Source organism: Vanessa tameamea, chromosome 6, assembly GCF_037043105.1.
Source record: "Vanessa tameamea isolate UH-Manoa-2023 chromosome 6, ilVanTame1 primary haplotype, whole genome shotgun sequence".
Classification (NCBI taxonomy): Eukaryota; Metazoa; Arthropoda; class Insecta; order Lepidoptera; family Nymphalidae; genus Vanessa; species Vanessa tameamea.
In genome coordinates, this window is record NC_087314.1 from 9730334 (window position 1) to 9750648 (window position 20315).

General features: G+C 31.8%; 1 protein-coding gene across 2 annotated transcripts in view; it reads left to right on the forward strand.

Annotated features, from left to right (window-relative positions):
* LOC113393495 (bifunctional heparan sulfate N-deacetylase/N-sulfotransferase) overlaps positions 1-6966 on the forward strand; it is a 117741-nt gene extending 110775 nt beyond the window's left edge. For both annotated transcript variants that reach the window (XM_026630397.2, XM_026630395.2), the window contains exons 13-15: positions 327-443; positions 3688-3867; positions 4756-6966. In XM_026630397.2, the coding sequence (XP_026486182.1) occupies positions 327-443; positions 3688-3867; positions 4756-4978 (520 nt within the window). In that variant the 3' untranslated portion in view covers positions 4979-6966. The remainder of the gene's footprint in view (positions 1-326; positions 444-3687; positions 3868-4755) is intronic.
* The last annotated feature ends 13349 nt before the right edge of the window (positions 6967-20315 follow it).

A 20315-nucleotide genomic window follows, 5' to 3' on the forward strand; every position in this document is an offset into this window, starting at 1 on the left:
ACGCAACATTAAATGAAGATAGAATTTAATTTATTTCCTGTATTCAAATTATATTATTTATATTGAATCGTCTCGTAATTTTTTGATAAGGGTATTTGAAATTTTCTTAGAATAAAAATCCAAATAAAACTGGTTATGAAGTCAATTTAATCTTTTTGAAACATATTTAAATGTTATGTTAAGATGAATTAATTTGATTTGTTTTTCATTCTGCTAAATAAAAACAATTAAATTTGAAAAAAATAAATTAACAAAGGAAACTAACTGTACACTGATGTACCTTTGTTGCATTGGAGCAGATTTAAAAATATATATCTTGTTCTTAGAGCGTATTCCTGGTACCAGCACATACGTTCACACGGTGACCCCATCGCCAACAACTACACCTTCCACACCGTCATCACAGCGAACGACTCTAGTCAGAAATCACTGCGAGACTTGAGGTAAGTGTGAATGTATTTCATTTTCAATTGTATCGTTAAAATATTGAATATTTTATTAAATTTTGTTACGCTTGGAATAACGCGCCACTGGAGTTATATGTGTTTGTAAATATTCAATATTTTATTGTACAGTATTAAACAGTATGTTTGTGATGATATATAAACCAATATTAACAAATATATATTCATTTTTATAAATAATCATTCAAATATATGTTAATATTATTTTATTTTATTAAATCAACAAAATGTAAGATAAACAACCGTAGCACACGATGTATGTTTTTTTTTTCAATAAAAAACGAAAAAACATTTTAAAGAATTACCACTATTCCTGTATAGAATGCGTGTATCTTAACCGATGATTTCGGGTTCAAACCCAGGCAGGCACCACTGAATTTACATGTGCTTAATTTGTTTATAATTCATCTCGTGCTCGGCGGTGAAGGAAAACATCGTGAGGAAACCTGCATGTGTCTAATTTCAACGAAATTCTGCCACATGTGTATTCCACCAACCCGCATTGGAGCAGCGTGGTGGAATATGCTCCATACCTTCTCCTCAACGGGAGAGGAGGCCTTAGCCCAGCAGTGGGAAATTTACAGGCTGATTATACCACTATTCCTATTTAACCCTCTATTTAAGCTTAAAACTTGTGTTAGGAGTGGGGGCGACAATAGCCCAAGGGGTCAGGATGGATTCTGCGACTTTTTACATCGCTAGGCGGCCGTTACAATTATATAGTCGATCCTAAATAGTAGAGTAGAGTGATCAATAATCGCCGCCTCAATAACGAAGTAGACGGAGAGTACAGATATGTGTTAATCAAAGGATTAACTTGAGTAAAAAAGTACTTAAGTGATTCTTGTGTGTACGTTTTTATTTTAATTGAAATTTGTTAATAATAACATAGGTACTATATACTGCTAACTTTTTTATCACAATTGAGTTTCGAAATTTGAAATCCCCTCATTGATTGCCAATCTTCGCTAGGAGACGGCACGTTAGGAAATAATTATCTACACCGCAAAAGCGCGACACCAAATGGTATATTTTGATTATCGTTTATGAAATTATTTATTTTTTAAATCAATATTAATCTTTGAACTTTAACGAGGTTACAAGAGCAAAGGTATAACTTAATTACAGAAGATCAACCTGGAAGTGAATTTGGCATTTGTACTTATCTAGACTTCACTGAGACTGACGTGAAAGGAACTCCTAATATTTAATATTTGGAAATAATAATACATCGTATCAAAGCGTCAAATTCAGCGTGAGATTATATTTTGGATTGTAAAAAAACTACTAATAGTTTACTTGCACGTTTTAACTTTGTTATAATTATACTAAGTTTTAATTATGTCTTATTGAATATATATATCATCCGTGTGCTATTGGCAAACTTCACTACATATCTGGACTAACTTTTTGATCTGTAATCTAGTATTTAGACAAGGTGAATTACTAAATTCGACTGTATGTATAAATGCATAATTTACAACTCGCTACGTCACGCCCTGTAAAACTGAGTCAATCCTGTACTCTATCCTAAATTTGTGTATGGTCCTCATAAATAAATACTATTTTATACAGTAATCTTTGATTCCAACGTTATACAGGTAAGGAGTATAGGTACTGAACTGGCAGTGTAGTTATTAGAGTGGAAATAATTTAATTTTCCCAGTACGGAAAATCATCATAAAGTATGTTTTCCAATAAATAATGTCCTGACATTAATTCGACGGCAACAATGTAATTCTATGTATAATTACAATAGTTTATATTGGATTTATGTATTTCCAAAGAATGATATGAAGTAGTCGATTAAATAGGGCATTTCTGGAATTGATAATCTGATTGTAATGATGATGATCATGTCCTGACTGATTTTCCTCAGGATCGGTACTCATGGAGACTACCCAATCGTACTGGAGGTATTAAGGAGAACAAGTGGGCACACAGGTGTGCTCTCCATTCTTTACTCTCATAATCCTATCGGGAAGTCATCCGACACGACCAGAGAGTTTCCATCGGGGAATACCAACAGCTTTAGCCTTACCTGCTTCCTGAGGCACAGGAATGTGAAAACTACCAATTCAAATTTTTTAGCTACTAGAAAAACGTGGCATCACTGATATATATTAACGTTATAAAATATAATTTTTCATAACAGTTTAACGTAAGGTATCCAATGTTTATATGAAACTTGCAATCCGAAAATTTGCTAAACCGAAAATTAACTGGAAAATCGGAAATTAATCGTTGCTTTGTTGTAATTAAGTTCCATATTCCCCGAGAGATTTCTATTTGGAGTTTGTAGTAGGAATAGCAGGGTAATTGTGATTGGACAATTGCCATACATCCACGATTATCGATCGGTAAAATATGCTCGAGGAATAATGATGTACATCAGATTGACAGCCATCAATTCGCGGTACAAGCGAATGGTTTTATCATCTACAAATCATGCATTTACGATTGAACGAGTTTGCCGTACATAATTACCATTTGTATTTTACTTTAAATGAGATCGATTGTTGGCACATATGTCTTTATATAGTTTTTCACTTTACAGTATGTTACGTTAAAGTATCATTCTAATAACATTTCTTAAACATTAAACGACACTGATTTGTGATAAACTGTTTATAGGAATGGAACTAATTACTTTAGGTATAATGTCTTGCTTGAAGAACTGCTGATCTTAAGGTTAATAAAAAAGTACTTTTTTCCTGATTTAGAATTGTCAGCCCGTAATTAAGACGTTGGTAGTGCCACACTACCTTGTATCAGAAAACACATCAAGCCATTTGGTCTAAGCCTGAGCACTCTCTGGTTCTATCGTACTGCTATTCCATCGGCCTGAGAGTGAATATAATAAAGAGTGAGTGCTCTTACAGTTGCGTTTTATATGGACGGGGTGTTATATTTTCATAATTTACTTCATAACTAAATGGTTATAAATCTCCGAATCAGGTCAAGGATTAGGTTTGTAATGGTGCATTAAAATTTTCTTCCTTTCCAAATTTAAGCATAAATTAGCCAAATTTATATTTTTTCTAATATTTTATCAATTGTGTTAAGCAAAACTTTTTAGGATCCACTGTGTATTATTTAAAAGTATAATTTCGTTGCAATGTTACTACAATAGTATTAATTAAAAATTATACATTTCTGACGTAATAATAAGTTTTGATCGTATCTGTGCGTCGTGTAATATTTTTCTAATTGTCATAAACAGGAACCGCTGCTTGAATCCAGGAAAGTACAGCCATTACCTAGAGCGATGGCTGTCGGAGTACAGCGCTCACCAAGTCCACATCCTGGACGGTTCGCTTCTGCGGACCGAACCGGCGACTGCTATGAATACGTTGCAGAAGTTCTTAAAGATACCGCATTTAGATTATAACAAGCTTCTTAAGTGAGTATATTTTTATCTATACTTAAAAGTTAAAATGTGTAGCTTATTACCTAACACTACGTGTTTTTTCTATCTCTACCATACTATACTTTTTTGTAAAGTGTAAAGTACACATGTTTACCGTACCCACCAAATCAACAACGTGTAACTATGGAAAATCTGGCCAACCGTGGAGCCTAAACCGCTAAAGCTACAAAAATAACGCTAAACGTAGTATAAAAAGAGATTTAACGCAAGTGCTAAATATTTTTTCGATATCGAACGTATTACAATATTTGGGTATCTGTTAAACAATCAATACTATAGAGAATATTCTAGGCTATTTTTTGGTAGAAAGACAAATATGAAAAATAGGCTTTCTCAAACTTAAGTGTTATTTTGAATGTCACGGCAAAGTATTAAAATATTCAATCTTTTTCTTCCACAGATTGTTTTTCGACCATTTTGATCACGTGTAAATTTAAACGTGCTTTAACGCTAACTAAATGTCTTATATAATGCTAAAATGTGATAAAATGAGACGCATTTGTGGTAAATTATTTAAAAGATCATATTTCACATTGTTTTTTTACAACTATTGTATTTTGAGCGATGAAATTGATTTAAAGCGAAACGTTTACATCAAATTTCGGTAAAATTTTCATACTCTGTATAATTCATATTGCGGATAATAATTAATAATTGCTTTGTAATTTTACATGTAAGATGAGAAATAGTTTGTTTATCTACGAACTACACGAAATTATGTCAGTTGCATGAAATTTGGTGGTTAGCGATTTACAAAATTCAACTTCTAATTCTGGACGAAAATTAAAAAGTAGTAAATTATCAACTCCAGTGATGCGGGTGGCGTAAACAAGCGCTAAATTAACGTCTCAATTGTTTCAGATACGATGCTAAAAAGGGTTTCTTCTGCCAGGCCGTGAGCAGCGAGAAAACGAAATGCCTCGGAAAGTCAAAAGGCCGCATATATCCACCAATGGAGGATCGGTCGGCGAAATTCCTCAGACGATACTATACGCCTCACAATACGGCTCTGTCCAAACTATTGGTGAGACTCGGCCGTCCCGTACCACAGTGGCTCAAAGAGGAGCTAACCGCGAATGGATAGCGTTTCTTTCAACCTAAAAGGTTGGAAAGAAAAAGAAAAACAATACGTGGATTGATCAAAGTTTGTGTCGTGAATGTACCGTGAAGAGACGGTTTAGTCCGAGTTATGAACTGTGGACGTTCGCAATACGTAAAATCGTTTATAATGTTTCAATGTGAGTGTTATCCTTGTTGAAAGATATCTTTGTCTATCGAATCTTGTATTATATTCAGAGTGATATTAAATGATTTACTGTAATATAATCATCGTTTCGATGATCGGATGTGTTTTTTCTATGTAGATGGTAATTTTATTTTTATTATTAGCGTAAGTATTCAGTGTTCATGAAATTAAATGTTAAAAACTTTGCTTGCCCGATACCTTCGACTTAGCCATTTACAGTACCGATGGTATTCACATATCGGCTTAGGTGCTATTCGTTGATTGTTTTATATGAAACACATTTATAATAGCATGATATTTTAGTTCGGTGAAATCGTTATAACGAGTTTTCTCAGCGAGAAGAATTGAACGAGCTTGCAATACGAAATGAAATTGTTTTTACGCCGTAGTTATATCAGATTCATCTCATTCCACGCGAACGTCAGACACGCTTACTTTAGTATTTTTATATATACGTACCTGATGCTTTTTGTACATTATAGTTAATTTTTGTTCGTATCTATTTTATATCTAGTAGATTTATATTCAATACTGTAGTCCCTCGGTGCCATTTATACAAATAACTCGTGTTGATTTATAAGGCTTAAAATTATTTTTTATCTTTATTCGTATGAAAACATTTGTTTATAAATAAATCACTTTCGATTTGTTTAATATTATCTGACGCGTTATTTAATTCAAATGCCGTTAATTAATACCTTTATGAAAAACATCATAGACAATATTGACAATTTCGAATGCAATGGCACTAAACTTCATAAAGAACAAGAAGCTAGTCCTATAATTAAGATATATTTTTTTTTAACCTTAAATTCTTTTCTACCCTAATAAATAACATTAACTGGCAATAAATAACATTTACTGGCAACTAGCCTTGTTTTCAATTATAATGTAATATATTAAATGTATTGTTGTCCCTTTCCTTCCTTCGCTAGGAGAAAAGGATAGCACCATTTGACAGCTGTCACATCATGTGACATAACTTATCCCTATCGGGTTTTATTTTATATTAATGCCTGTGATTGACAAGAACTGACCTCACAGTGAAATAAATAGTGTATTCGGAATATATTTTGATACGCATGAATTTATTGGCGAGGGAATGTGGTCTGGATAGTTACCAGACAATTTTACAAAACTATTTGTAATAGATACCGGTACTTAAAACTTACCCTTGTAAAAAAAATAAACCGATGAAATATTAGATAATATAAATATATTATATAACTAAATGAAATAATTGGATATATTACATATGTATATTAATTATAAATATATTTTTTCTGTTTTTGTCAACAAAGCTTTATAGAATTAGATATTTATGTCTACACTTCTGAAGTCTTTGATGAATAGCGATGTTACTTAGAAAACGGCCTTAAGTTTTTTCACCGAGAAAATCGGTTCGGTAGAAGTCGAATTAATTTTATACGATATATATTTTTTTCATTTAAAGGTACATATTATTGTAAGAATTGTGGAATCAAGGATCTGTTTTTGAGGCTCGTTACATTGATTTAGTTTTTTAATCATAATCAAGTTTATTGTTTATCATCAAGAATATTTCAGTCTCATTTCGAATTAAGTTTTCCGGTAGGTTACGTCAGTGTCTCGCTGCGTAATGCGAAATAAGTTCAGGAACTCGTTAAATTTTTCCCTTTATATTGTCATCGGTTCCAAGAAAATGTAATCTCGTCTTTTAAAGAGGCCCCGGTATACTTATTTGTAATACTTTATAATATAATTTTTGAAGGCGGATGACTGTTCTTAATGTGTTCTGTATAAGAAATTAATACGTCACTTATTTTATTAAATGATTTAAAAAATAACGCGTTGTTTTATTGCGAAGTATATTTGTGTCCATGTTCAAGCGAGAGACATTTAATTTGATTTTGTTATTTTAGTTTGTTTGTCTTGACTATTTTATATAATTAATTTGAAGAATATTTGTAAGGGAATAAACTATTCTGAATATTTCTAAAACAAATTTAAGGGAATTTAATAAAACGAAATAATGTTTTTTTAATAATTTATACTAATATTATAACTGCGAAAGTAACTTAGTCTGTCTGTCTATCTATCTGTTACTCGTTTACGATCAAACCATTGAAACAAATATAATAAAATTTTGATGTAGCTTGAACTCCACGGAATAGTACTTTATAGCTAACCTGAAGACCAATTCCTAAAACGTGAGCAAAACCGCAGCCGCCACCCAGTATCCTATAAGAAGAAAGATTGTAACGCTCTTTTATTGCTGAGTTTCATATTTGCATGGTTCGATAAGGGCACAAGAAACTAGACTCGCTAGTTGTAACATATACTGGAAATGGTTACTCTCAACAATATACAAACGTTACAAAAAAAATTGAAGTGTCTTGAACACACAGCTTGTCTGCTGTTTTGAAGCTAAACATTTTCCTGTGTGCCAATACATAATATTGAAGAATCGTACAAACAGCAAGATTTTGTTGCTATTATTTAAAAGTTGATTATTTGTTGATGTTTAAAATATTATATTCGCGTTTGAACCGTGGTTTCAACAGTCACGAGCTGGAATGAATGAATGTAATGTATGAAATGTTAAATATACATCGCGATAGCTTATTGCATTTATTTTAATTTAATACACTGTTTATATCAATTTATGCAATGTTAGCAGTCTCTTGAAACACAGCTCTAGCCATATTCAATAAGCCTTTTTTTAATATATGCACATATTAAAAAAAAAAACGAAACGAATAGTCTGGAATACAAGAGTACATTAATGTAATAAAAAAGAAGCCTATGCGCTTCCTCGAAGTTCAAGATTGCTTCATACCAAATAACAAAGCCCTACCCCGCCAAATAATATGAATAAATTTAATAAATAAAAAGTACCTAGTTAGGTATAACACTTGTTAACATATTCAATTACAATATACGTTTTATATCTACAGTACATATAACATCGACCTTTTAAAAGGGTTGTTCTAAATTCCGCATCGTAACAATAATAAAGGCAGGCTTATGCTTTACCTACTCTGAAATTCGAGGCATTCCAAAAAACCGCTTCGTTTCCTCAAAATTACACCCTAGGTAAGTAACGATCACCGAGCCGAGTGCAATTCGAGAGAAATACGACAAACCCTTGTCTTAAAATGTTTTACTGTCGTTACGTATTGTTCAATGCGATACGCTTCGGAAATATTTTTCATTCTCCACCGAGCCTTTCATTACAGTCGTCAGTGGCTCGACAAACAAAGACCGTCGGTGTTCCGCAGTAAACAGTTAATTCTACTTTGAAACATTCAATTTGAATTGCTATTGAAAAGGTAAAAGTTTAATCGATTCAATCAGACTCGACTTTCGCTAAAGATTTGCATTCAATGAATGTAATTGAATCGGGACGACGATAAAGTTCGATAGAAAACGTTAGAAGTCATACGGCTTTAAATTTCCTATTTTCCTCGACGATTCACAATCCTGCAAAACGCAGCCTTGCTTTTTTAATTTCATGCTCCATAGTTATAATATTATAAATTCCAATTGCAATGTTTGCTTTATTGAATAACATCAATAAACTTAATATTTATTAAGGTGACAAATGAAGTAAATATATACATCAGTTTATTAACTGCTTGATGAAGGTCTCCGTTCCTCTAAGTAAAAGGTTGGGAACTTACTCCACCACGCTTCTCCACTACGGATTCCGGCAGAATTTTATCAGAGAAATTAACGTTCAATCCACTATTATATTTCCCGACGAGCAAAGAATAAAAACTACAAATATTTCATACACGCTTCTGGTATGAATCACGTGTTATAGCCACTTAATGAGCTAGACGCACTACTAGTAATATCAGATATTTCTTATCTAATAATAAAATAATAGTTTTATCGTCAGAAATAGTAAAATTTTCAAAAAATATTCAAACCGTGCGAGAATTTGCAATTTGAATGCTACTGTTTCATATTATTGTTCTCTTCTAACTCATTGCTGTAACCTTTATAAAGTACTGACTAGAGTTTATCATGAACGTTTGACACAGTAGAAATGTTAAACAATAAAAAAAAAATCGGGTGAAAAAATAACGAAGGAAAAGTAGATCAAAAATTACCAGGCTCGGCATAAATGGTCTTGTATCACTCCAATTTTTTATAGCCGACTCTCAGGAGCATAGCCTGGCGCTGAAGTGAACCTGCGCACATTACAGCTTTTATCTTAAAATAACGGACAGTGATGGATGAGGGCTGCCGACATAATTCATTTATCTACGATCAAGGGACGCCCGATACCCGCCTGATGCGCCAGTTTCGTCAACCTGAATAACAATTAACATTGAACAGCAGTGAATTTACTAAAATATTAAGTAATTTACAGGTTCATTTACAAGATTTAATTACCTTAATTTATATGAACAGATATTTTGGGTTTTTAATTTATATGAACTAACATTGATTATTTCTTAAGTATTTAAATATTTTATTTATAATTATATTATTAATAAACTTTGTAAAAAAGTAAACAAATTTAGACAAAACTTGGAATTTCATAAAATAATTTTATTGTACAACCTTTTATTTACCTGTGGGTCAAATCAAACGGCCGAGTTACAAAATAATTCCCCGCCCGATTGAGCTGAAATTTTGCTCTCATTTGCGTATGGCGCCGATGATATTATTTTATTATTATTATTTATCTTTTGTTTGTTCGTCCGGGTAATCTTTAAAGTTTACAAATGTAATTGTTTAACGCTATTTTAGGCATAATTATAAGTAATTAAGTTTAAAAAAATTGGACTCGTACAATGAAAACTGTTGTTCTACATCCGTGATTATTGTTAGCTACCCGTCACGGCTTCAAATGGTGTACCCGTATAAGGGTTACTACATAATTTTTAGATTGAAGAACAAACATAAAAAGAAAAATTATAAAGAAAGTTGAAATTCTCGACTTTACTATAATATGCATATATTATTCATATAAACCTTCCTCTTATTTATTGATAAAAACCACATCAAAATTCGTTGCGTAGTTTAAAATATCTAACATAATTTTGTACCATTAAATAATAGGTACTAAAAAAAATTAATTGAGTCTATCCTCGAGGCACAACTAGTATTAAAAATTAAAAAAGGTTTATCAATATTATGTTATTCAAACTTTCAAACAAAGTAATCAATTTCATAACTTCCCTTTCTAAATTCGCAACAAAAACTCATCCATCATAAAATTAAATCTGCCAACTGCGCAGTGAGCGCTGCACGTTTAAATTACAGCATTTAAATTTAACGTAAAGCGCTATTAACTCTTTCACGTGCCATAAAAATGTCTTAGACGGTGCAGTGCATTTGCATCGCCCAATTATATGGCAGGTAATATTCCTCGCATTACCTAGATACGCGAGCTGCAGATATATTTTTCAGTGCAAGACCATTTGCGACATCATACTGGTAACGAGGTGTCACTATTGTAGGTATATTTATTTAGGCTAAAGTCCTTTGTGACTTGTACATATAACTTAAGCTTCGACGTCTTTGGTACGTAGAACGTGTTTATTCCAAGAAAAATATGCGGAACTTCAAAAATAAATATAGCTATCATATTAAAAAAAATTATAATTATCCTTAAGAATAATTGTTTATTAAAACACATAGTTATAAAAATGTATAATACACGAAATTAGACACGATTTTTTTTTATTAGTATTTTAGCTATTACTTATGTATCTTTTTTATTATATTGCAACAAAGTTTCGACGGGCGCGTGCCTACTTATTGCATCAGAGTAAGATCTGCAATCTCTAATACTCACTCAACCGGAAACTTATCAGGAACGTGTTCTCGTATTATTAAACTTATGCCAACTATATTCTACTTATCTAACATATTATTTCAAATAATTGTAACTACAATATATACTACTTTCTTTAAATCATTAATATATATCTCAGTATTTGTATAATTTTACAAAACAATTGAAATCAATTTAGATTAGTAAATAATTCTTATGTTAACGATAGTAACAATACGATAATATCAGTTGATCCTAACTCTATGAAAACTTTGCGAAATTTAGTAAATTCATCGCTTAAAAAAAATATTAAATGTATAAAATAATTAACATTTAGTATGTGAAAAATATATTTTGGAATAACCAAAACTGAATGATATAACAATTCTTCGACTAAACCGTCATTTTAAGTAGTCTCAAGCGTCAGTAGAGCGTCTGATATTTTATGATATTTTTCGGGTATATGCTAATTATACGTGTCCGCCTAGCACAAAACTTAGTCAGGGCACGTTTAAAAACTATATATATATATATATATATATTATCTACCCTCTTATTATCAGTCGATGTTCTTTTTTTTAACACCTATTACGAGCTTTAGTGTTATCAATAATAGAAAAAAAACACAGAACTAAGAACAGAAAAATATATGTTCAAAGTATGCAAATTCGATAGTTTTCTTTAAATTTTGAATAATGATTTTGGTCGAATTTCGACCACTACGTTAAAACTAGTTGACTTTATCGAACTAATCAAGATGTCCCAGTGGTTTAACCAATGATTGCGGATTTAAACCTAGACAATCGCACCGAAAATTAATATGCTTAATTTGTGCTTATAATTCATCTCATATTTGGCTGCGAAACTATACTGTATAAAACCTAAATATTCTCGTCAAAACGAAAGAAACCCAGCTATGATTAATATTTACAGGCTTTCAATTGTTTAATAAAATTTTATTGATCTTATCTTTCTTACCATTTAAATTCTCCGATGCATATTTAATTCTGAGTTTCGTTATATTATAACAAAATAAACAATTATGTCGTTATGGAATTATTGTAATATTATAATAACCAATTGATTTGCTGCCGTCCGTATATGTCTCGTATTGTTGCACAGACAATAACGGCATAATATGACGTAACGCAATCAATTCAATATATACAGGTCATATCTACTGTAAACAGATTCAATTTAACTGTTAATATTATAACCATCCTGTACCTAACGTTGACTATAATAGTTAAATCAGATTAAATATTAATTTTAAGCACTTTTAGATCATGTTACAGAAGAAATTGTAAAATCACCGAATATAGATTATATCATCATAACTAACAGCAAAGCCAGTAGTTAGTTTTTCCATAAATTGAATTATATACATTTGTTAATTAAATTATTATTTACCTTTTTTTTTATCGAGACAAAAGCCTAATTTATCTTTCTCATTTATTATTGATCTGTAAAGTTAAGTACAGAAACGAATACTATATTCAAAAAAGGACTTTTATGAATGAGTTATAGTTGAAGTTTTTATTATAGTTTAAGAGCGAAAAAATATATTTACTAGAAATAAATAGTCCTGGTTTTAACTTATGTAAAGATTACCAAATCAAGATTCACTCTTATTAAACTGAGATTTCTTGTAAATAAAACAACTGTTATAGTAAAATAAGATATTTCTATTAAGTAAAGTTCAATCATTTCATAAAAGAAACTATTACAGTGTTCCGACCGATAACAACGGTTGAATGACTGACTCATGTACTAATACATCACGTTAGCACATAAGAAGTAATGTTAGGCAGTGTAAGGACAAATATTTTTATTGACATTGACAAAACATCAGGACTGACCTGAAATTAGATTGATAAACACATTTTCAAAATTATTATATAAATATATAAATATAAATTTTAATGTATTTGTATTTCATATATATATATATATATATATATATATTGTTTATCTACATAAGAATAATTAACATTAAGTCCTTATATATGTACAAATATGGATTAAAAATAAAATTACTGTATAAATCTTGACCGCGTGGAATTGTGGTAAAAATGCTAGCGGCATTTCCCAATTGAATTTCAATTCCGATCTCCTGGGCAAAAAACGAACCACCCCTGCTGTCTCAAGTGACTTGAAATTATAGGTAGTTCACTAAGGAAGGATTTTTGGAAATTTCGACTCCAATGGGAGAAAGCATTCTTTCAGGTGTAAATTTGCGTGAATTTTATCCGTGCGAAGTCGGTACGGATAACTAGTATTTAATAGATTAGATTAGAAACCCGACTAGGTAACAAACAGCACAATAAACATAATCACCATTATTCGTCACGTCCTTTCAGTTTCCTGCCTAAATTGCGTACGTAATCGATGATTATGCTCAATAGATCGAACACGAGCCCACTGTGGGTCGCATCGATTGATTGTCCGGACGACTAATTAGATGGCCCTTTAATTAATTAAGTCAGTCGGCCGAAGCCCCGGCGTTGGTATACTGAATGTCGGGATATATTTGCTTAATGATGGCTTTGATGAACTCGCTTCAGATATAAATTCGACAAATTGAACTCCCGATCGAAATCAATGGGATTGAGTTGGATAGACTGTCATATACGGAGGCGTATTTATTTTGAATGCCGCCTCATAGACATATCTATAATGGTGTTAATTATTTCCTAGTTAGAAATATACTATAGCACCCTGTATATACTAATATAAATTGCTTAATTAAGCCTTAGTTAAATAAATGGAATAAAAAGTAGTATTTAAAAGATTATTTATGAACCAACTTTAACATCTTGGAGTGCGTGACGTGACGCGTTCTCGACTCGAAAGTCAAATCAAGTATTTATTGCCCTTAAGATAAAAAAAAATGCAAATATTTGTAATATTTGTGCAAAAGTTGTCTTTTAGGAGCAACGTAAAGATTTATTTTAAGAGACCAAATTTAGTTTTTTTTTTTTTTAATATTAATCAAGTTATGTGGCTCGGTACTATTATGTTCTTATTTTGGTAAGTTTTTTTTTGTAACGATATGCCAAATATTTATACAACACTAACTTTATTCCAATTAATTAAATTAAAATTCATAATGTATGCACGTGGCATGAAGCTATTTTAATTGTATGACGATACAATTAAATTACCCACACATTGTTACGAACTTCGAAGAGCTGGAATTTTTTGTATTTAATAAAAATTCTCGTAATTTAACAATTAGGAAATAATTAATTACTTATTACTAGCTCAACATAAACACAAAATAATAATGAAGGCGCGCGCGCATTGCTACTATACCAGAGCCACTATAATGCCTCTATTTGAAACATCTAAATTACTTCTAACACAAATAGCAATAACCTCGAGTACTTGCTTTAACTTCTGGAGAGGGTTTTGGAGCGTATCATATAATACGACAAAGCGACTCTAACTTGAATATAGTTAGTTTGACGTTCGTCTCTCGCTGATTCCGCCGGAAGGTACTTTACTGTTAATCTGTTATAATGAAACCAATTCGAGAGTTATTTAACTACTAAATACATTTTCACACAAAACTCATAATATATGTGCTTGAGCTGTTTTTGTAATCTCAGAGAAAGAAAGAAAATACGGGGTATATTTAATTTTTTACACAACACTTTACTGCAGTTCGATCGACATGCGTACGACAGACATGTGTCTTTAAATTTCTTCTAACTCGAAAAAACTCTTGAAAACAAGAAAAACTCAAAGGTGCTTGCCCTGGTTTGACCCGCGACCTGTTTAACTGAGCTATGTCAGCTGAAAACTGTGAACTATTGCTCAATGCAAATGCTGAAAATTAGACCCAAAAAAGTGAAAGGTCATTTAATATATAATTTCTTCTGCCGTTGGCGGCTCGCTATCATAGATATACTACTTCTTCACCGACATATTTGTACTTGATAAAAATCTAAAATATAACCGGTTTCGGTTTTTATTTTCGGAAGTCTAGATTTTTCTAAGATTTTTTTTAAAGTTTTCGTCTATATTGTTTCTTTCTTGTTTCACTATCTATGTTGCTTTGGTAACATAAATCTTTGTAACGCATTATTTTATAAATCAAAATTAAAAATGAAAGTATTCTTTAATCATGTAATATGCCTTATTTATGAATGTTTTTTGACATACGCTTTCAAGTTTTAATAGGCCAATTTAATTTTACTTGCTTTTTCGGTTATTGAAGTTAATTTTGGTAGCTATTTTTTTAAATTATCGTTATCAATTCTTTTGTTAATAGATGCGTCTGTGACTGGATATTGTTATAATAGAAAAATATATATCTACTAAGTAATTTATACTTATTTGTAGATGCATCAATTTCATCAAATGTTTCCCAATGATTTTGAGATGTACGATTGTTGAAATACCTTAGATAGCTTGTAAACGAACGCTATTTTTGAACGCGAATAAATACATATATTCTAAAATATAAATATCTTCATTGGTATTTTGTAAAAAAAAAATTTTACTCGAAACTTGGAATAAGCTTGGAATAGCGCAGATCTTCCATATGTGTGCGAATTAGTAAAAGTGCCAATTTCTAATAAACTGATCTGTTATACTTTCGTATATGAAAAATATGTGTAACCATATTATGATCAATAATCATCACATGCATCTCAGTAATTAATTAATTAATCCCGGCTGCTGAATTTCACCTTCGGACATCTCGTCAAAATTCCAAATATCACCCGCACCACCTAGATGTCCGAAAATCCACAACAGCGCGATTTTTAAGACATTTTCTGCCTCGCACAACCACTCTGTGGAACCAGCTTTCGCCGGCGGTTTTTCCGAACCGATACGACTTGGGAACCTTCAAGACAAGAGCGTACTCCTTCCTGAAAAGTCGGCAACGCACCTGCAAGCCCCCTGGTGTTGCAGATGTCCATGGGCGGTGGTAGTCACTTTTAACATAAAAAAAGTTTGCCACCTCTAACATAAAAAAAGTAACTACTATCTTTTTTAAAATTATAAAAACAAAAAACAAAATGTGAACTTTTGAAATTGGAACGTAAAAGTAAATTGGCAGCAATAATTTAATTCTTATTTGACAATTTGCTTGCGAATGAGGTCTGTCTAGAGATTTTATTTGTGTCTTCTTGATATTTACAAAGAGTTTTTGTTAAAAATATTTAAAATCACAGAATTCAAAGTTTATAAATAATATTGAATACTAAGTTTAATATAAATAGCACATTGTTGTTTGATTATTTAAATCAAAATGTATTTTTATATAACAGCCAGTTAATGTTATTTATGTTATTGTTTACTTTAAAATTCTTGTACTTGTAATTGTCAGATTTCATTTATGTACCATTTTACCTTAAAAGAATCCTTTAGATAACTCCCAATATTACCTGTACAAGGAGTAAACTTAGGATAAACAAGTGGAAACAATCATTAGTTCTTATGTAAAACAATCTTAAATAGGTAAACGAAACATAACCTCAAATTATTATTAATAACGCTACATTAAGTAGGAAAGTAATGAATTATTAAAGAATTTCTGAAACGTTACCATAAATAAGAATACACTAATGAGGTGTAAGGTACGTTTGAATGGCCATCGACGTTTCTAGAATACTTTCGATCATCTTGTCGGAGTTCAATAAAGTCGCGTTACTGGTAAGAGTTATCTAAAACAAAATAATTATTTATGGGTAGCAATTTTTTAATTTTAGACTTAGTTTTTGCCAGCATCCCAGCAGGTTTGAATAACATACCTCCTAATATTACACCTTACAACTCAAATTTTTATTTTTTTTATGTTATAGGTAGGCGAACGAGCAAATAGGCCACCTGATGTTAAATGGTCACCACCGCCCATAGACAATGGCGCTATAAGAAATATTAACCATTCCTTACATTGCCAATGCACCACCAACCTTGGGAACTAATATGTTATGTCCCTTGTGCCTGCAGTTACACTGGCTCACTCACCCTTCAAACTGCAAAACAATATTACTGGGTACTGCTGTTTAGCTGTAGAATATCTGATGAGTGGGTGGTACCTACCCCGACGGGCTAATACAAAGCCCTACCATCAAATAACTTTATATATTTGTTTCTTTAGTAATAATATCACTATTGGGTAGTGATATTATTCCTTTAAATAGGTATTTATATAATGGTTTAACATATCTATAAAAGTAAAATTATAACTGCACTATTAAAAAACAGATATTTTCCGCAACAAAAAACTAATAGTATTACCGTGAAAGATAAACTTTTCCTTTTTTAATTTCATTTAAACAATAATTTAAATAAGACGTTAATAAATAGTTAGCGGTAAATTATTCAATACAAAGCACTAAATGAGAAGTGCAAATATAACGCGAATATTTTTCGCAAAACATCTTTTTCATGCAAAGTTACACAACCTTATGTTTGCGATGACCTCGTTACTGGTTATTAGTTGTATCGCAAACGGCGATAGCGTTGAAAAATATTTCTGCAGTTCCCGTATCTAGGTAATGCGGGGAATATTAATGCTATATCACCTCTTTGAAAACTTTTCATCGCGACTAGACATCATGAAAAATTATGAATAATAATTTACGCGTAATATCAGTAGGCTCTTATTATAACATGAAGTAATAACAAAAAATATTTGTTTACAAGTATTTTGTTGAAGCGCATTGAATAAAGGTGCAGAGGTTTAATTATTTTATAAATCGGGGTTATTGAATCTATTTCAAAATGCTGCTGAGGCTGATTAATGTAGCGCGCGTAACATTATAGTGCAGCAAATAAATCGAATACAAAATTCGCGAGCGAGCAATAATAATTAATTATTCATTAAAGTGACATCGTTTTTGACGTATTAACAAAACGGGAAACGAGAAAGCACTTAAATGTTCGCGCACTCCAAAAAAACAATGTAAATAAACGCTTTTAACAAAATCTTCCCAGCATCCAATATTATTATTATGATATTAGAGCATATTTTAGGTTTCAGTTTAATATAAGCATTTTATTTCATTATATATGTAGGCGGACAAGAAAATCTGTCGTGGTAAGTTGTCCCCACCGCCCATAGACAAAAGCGCTGTAACAAATATTAACCAGTCTTATCATCTCCAATGCGCTACCAACCTCGGGAACTAAGATGAGTCCTATGAGAACTAAGTCCATTGTATCTGTAGTTACACTGGCTCACTCAACCTCAAGCGGGAACACAACAATACTGAATACTGCTGTTTGAAGTAGAATATCTCATGAGTGGGAGGTAATTACCCTGACGGGCTTGTACAAAGCACTACCAAGTAAATTTTTGTAGCAAGATATACAATTATAAATACAGATAGTTTAAGAACCTTCTCCTTTTTTGAAGTGGGTTAAAAAATATAAACTATAACATATATGTGTTTCCCCTTGCTTCCTATACTACTCGAACAAGACTGTGTTTATCGATGCACCAATAATTGCCTCTAATATGACAAAAGACAACGTCAGATACCAATGAAGCGAATACGAAACCAGAGAAATACATAAATAATATCACATCGCCGTCGGGTTGTTTTTTCAAAATACAAAAAAAAACAATTGTTTTTATTTTTAATAAAGAACTCTTATATTAATGTCGACGTTTGACGTCAGAAATTTTGATTGTTATTAAACATAAATATTAAATAATAATCAATGTATCATATTTTAGAATTTCAAAATGAAACTCCTTTGGGTTTCGAGTTTAAATGAATGTTTTGTCTGATTACCGTCCCTTCGGAATAAAAACATGAAAGAATTGAGAGTGTATTCGGGTTTGTGAACACTGTAGTATCTCCTGCGCAATTGAATATATTCTTCATTGAAAATGGTCCGTCGACCCTTTTTTTGCTGAAAAAAAGCCCAATTTCGCTTTTCCGTCCATATAAAATGGAGGATTATTTGAGACTCACTGGCGCCAACTGCACCAGACTATCTACTAGAAAGTCACTCCGTCTTTACGGGGGTTCACGGGATCGCTTGATCACTACTACCGAGCCGCCCGGTGGTTAGCCCGTCTGTGCGGGTGCCCAATCCTAGAGGGGTTCTGGTTGCGATACAATGAACCCCCTAAAGCCTGTGAAGTATACGGCTGGGGAAGAAAGTGCGCATAGCACTAACGCCTTCTCCGGATCAACGGAGGCAATTTCCTCACGCTCGCGCTCCGCTACCTCCTTCCGCGATAAAACACTTCGACACCTCTCGCTACTAATGGCGTTGATCACTAAGTAGCGAGATATCTCCGTCACCTATCGCCATCAAGGAATGCCTTTGGGGCTCTCACGCGGCACACTTCGACAGGGTGTGGTGTGCCGTATCCAGTGATGAGCCACACTCGAGGCATCACTACGAAGAACCTGCTATTAACCGATGTTTACATTTATTCATCATTAGCCAAGGATCGTTTGAGCGACAGAAGCAGCAGAAAGGTTGACTAACTCTACCAGATCGATTCAAATGAACGGTGAATGTATGATTATTTTTGATAGTGAAAGAAAACATGATAATTATTTTAATAGTTCCAACATACCGTTAAATTTTACATTAAATATATATAAATAATTTCTGTATAATTTATGACTATCAATATATAATATAATAAATTATATATCAATATATAATATATTACAATTATCCTATCATTATCTTTATAAGTTTCATAATTGAAGAGCTATTCTGACATTTTTAATTCGCTGCAGAATATGATCGGAAAATTTCAGAAAGTGGTAATAATTATTATAATAATTACAACATTAAAGTGTACACGCATTAAGATTGTGTATCACCGTAATTCGGTTTTCAACATTTCACCAGCGTCAAACAAGTGAATTCTTATAGAATATCACGGCTGTCCTGAAAATTCCAACGCATGAGATAAAAGAATTATTGTATTTCGATACTACGAAACAAATTCGATATTGTTACTGTAAAGTGAAAATATAAATATTTTTTCCACAATGAAAATATTTTTGCTTGTACGTAATATTAATCCGTGTCCGATTTGTCGTTTCATTTGTATAAAAAAAACTTACGATATTTTGTATAATGTATGCAAATGTGTGTATTTATAATTATTGACCAAGGAGAAACAGATATGGCGAGCTAATTCTTTTTATTCATTTTAATTACAAAGTTATTTGCAATTAATTAGTAGGAATGCAAGATAATATGCTCATTAGCGTGAACGATAAAAAATTAAAGTATTTACAAGTAATCATAACTTAAATACCACTCAAACTAAAATTAATGCAAAATAATTACATACAAACATTTACAAAATGGCGACTGGTTTCCGTAGATATATTATTGGTCATAGACCGAACTTATTATTTATATAATAGGGAGTTAGTAACTATAAACAGTATAAACTCAATA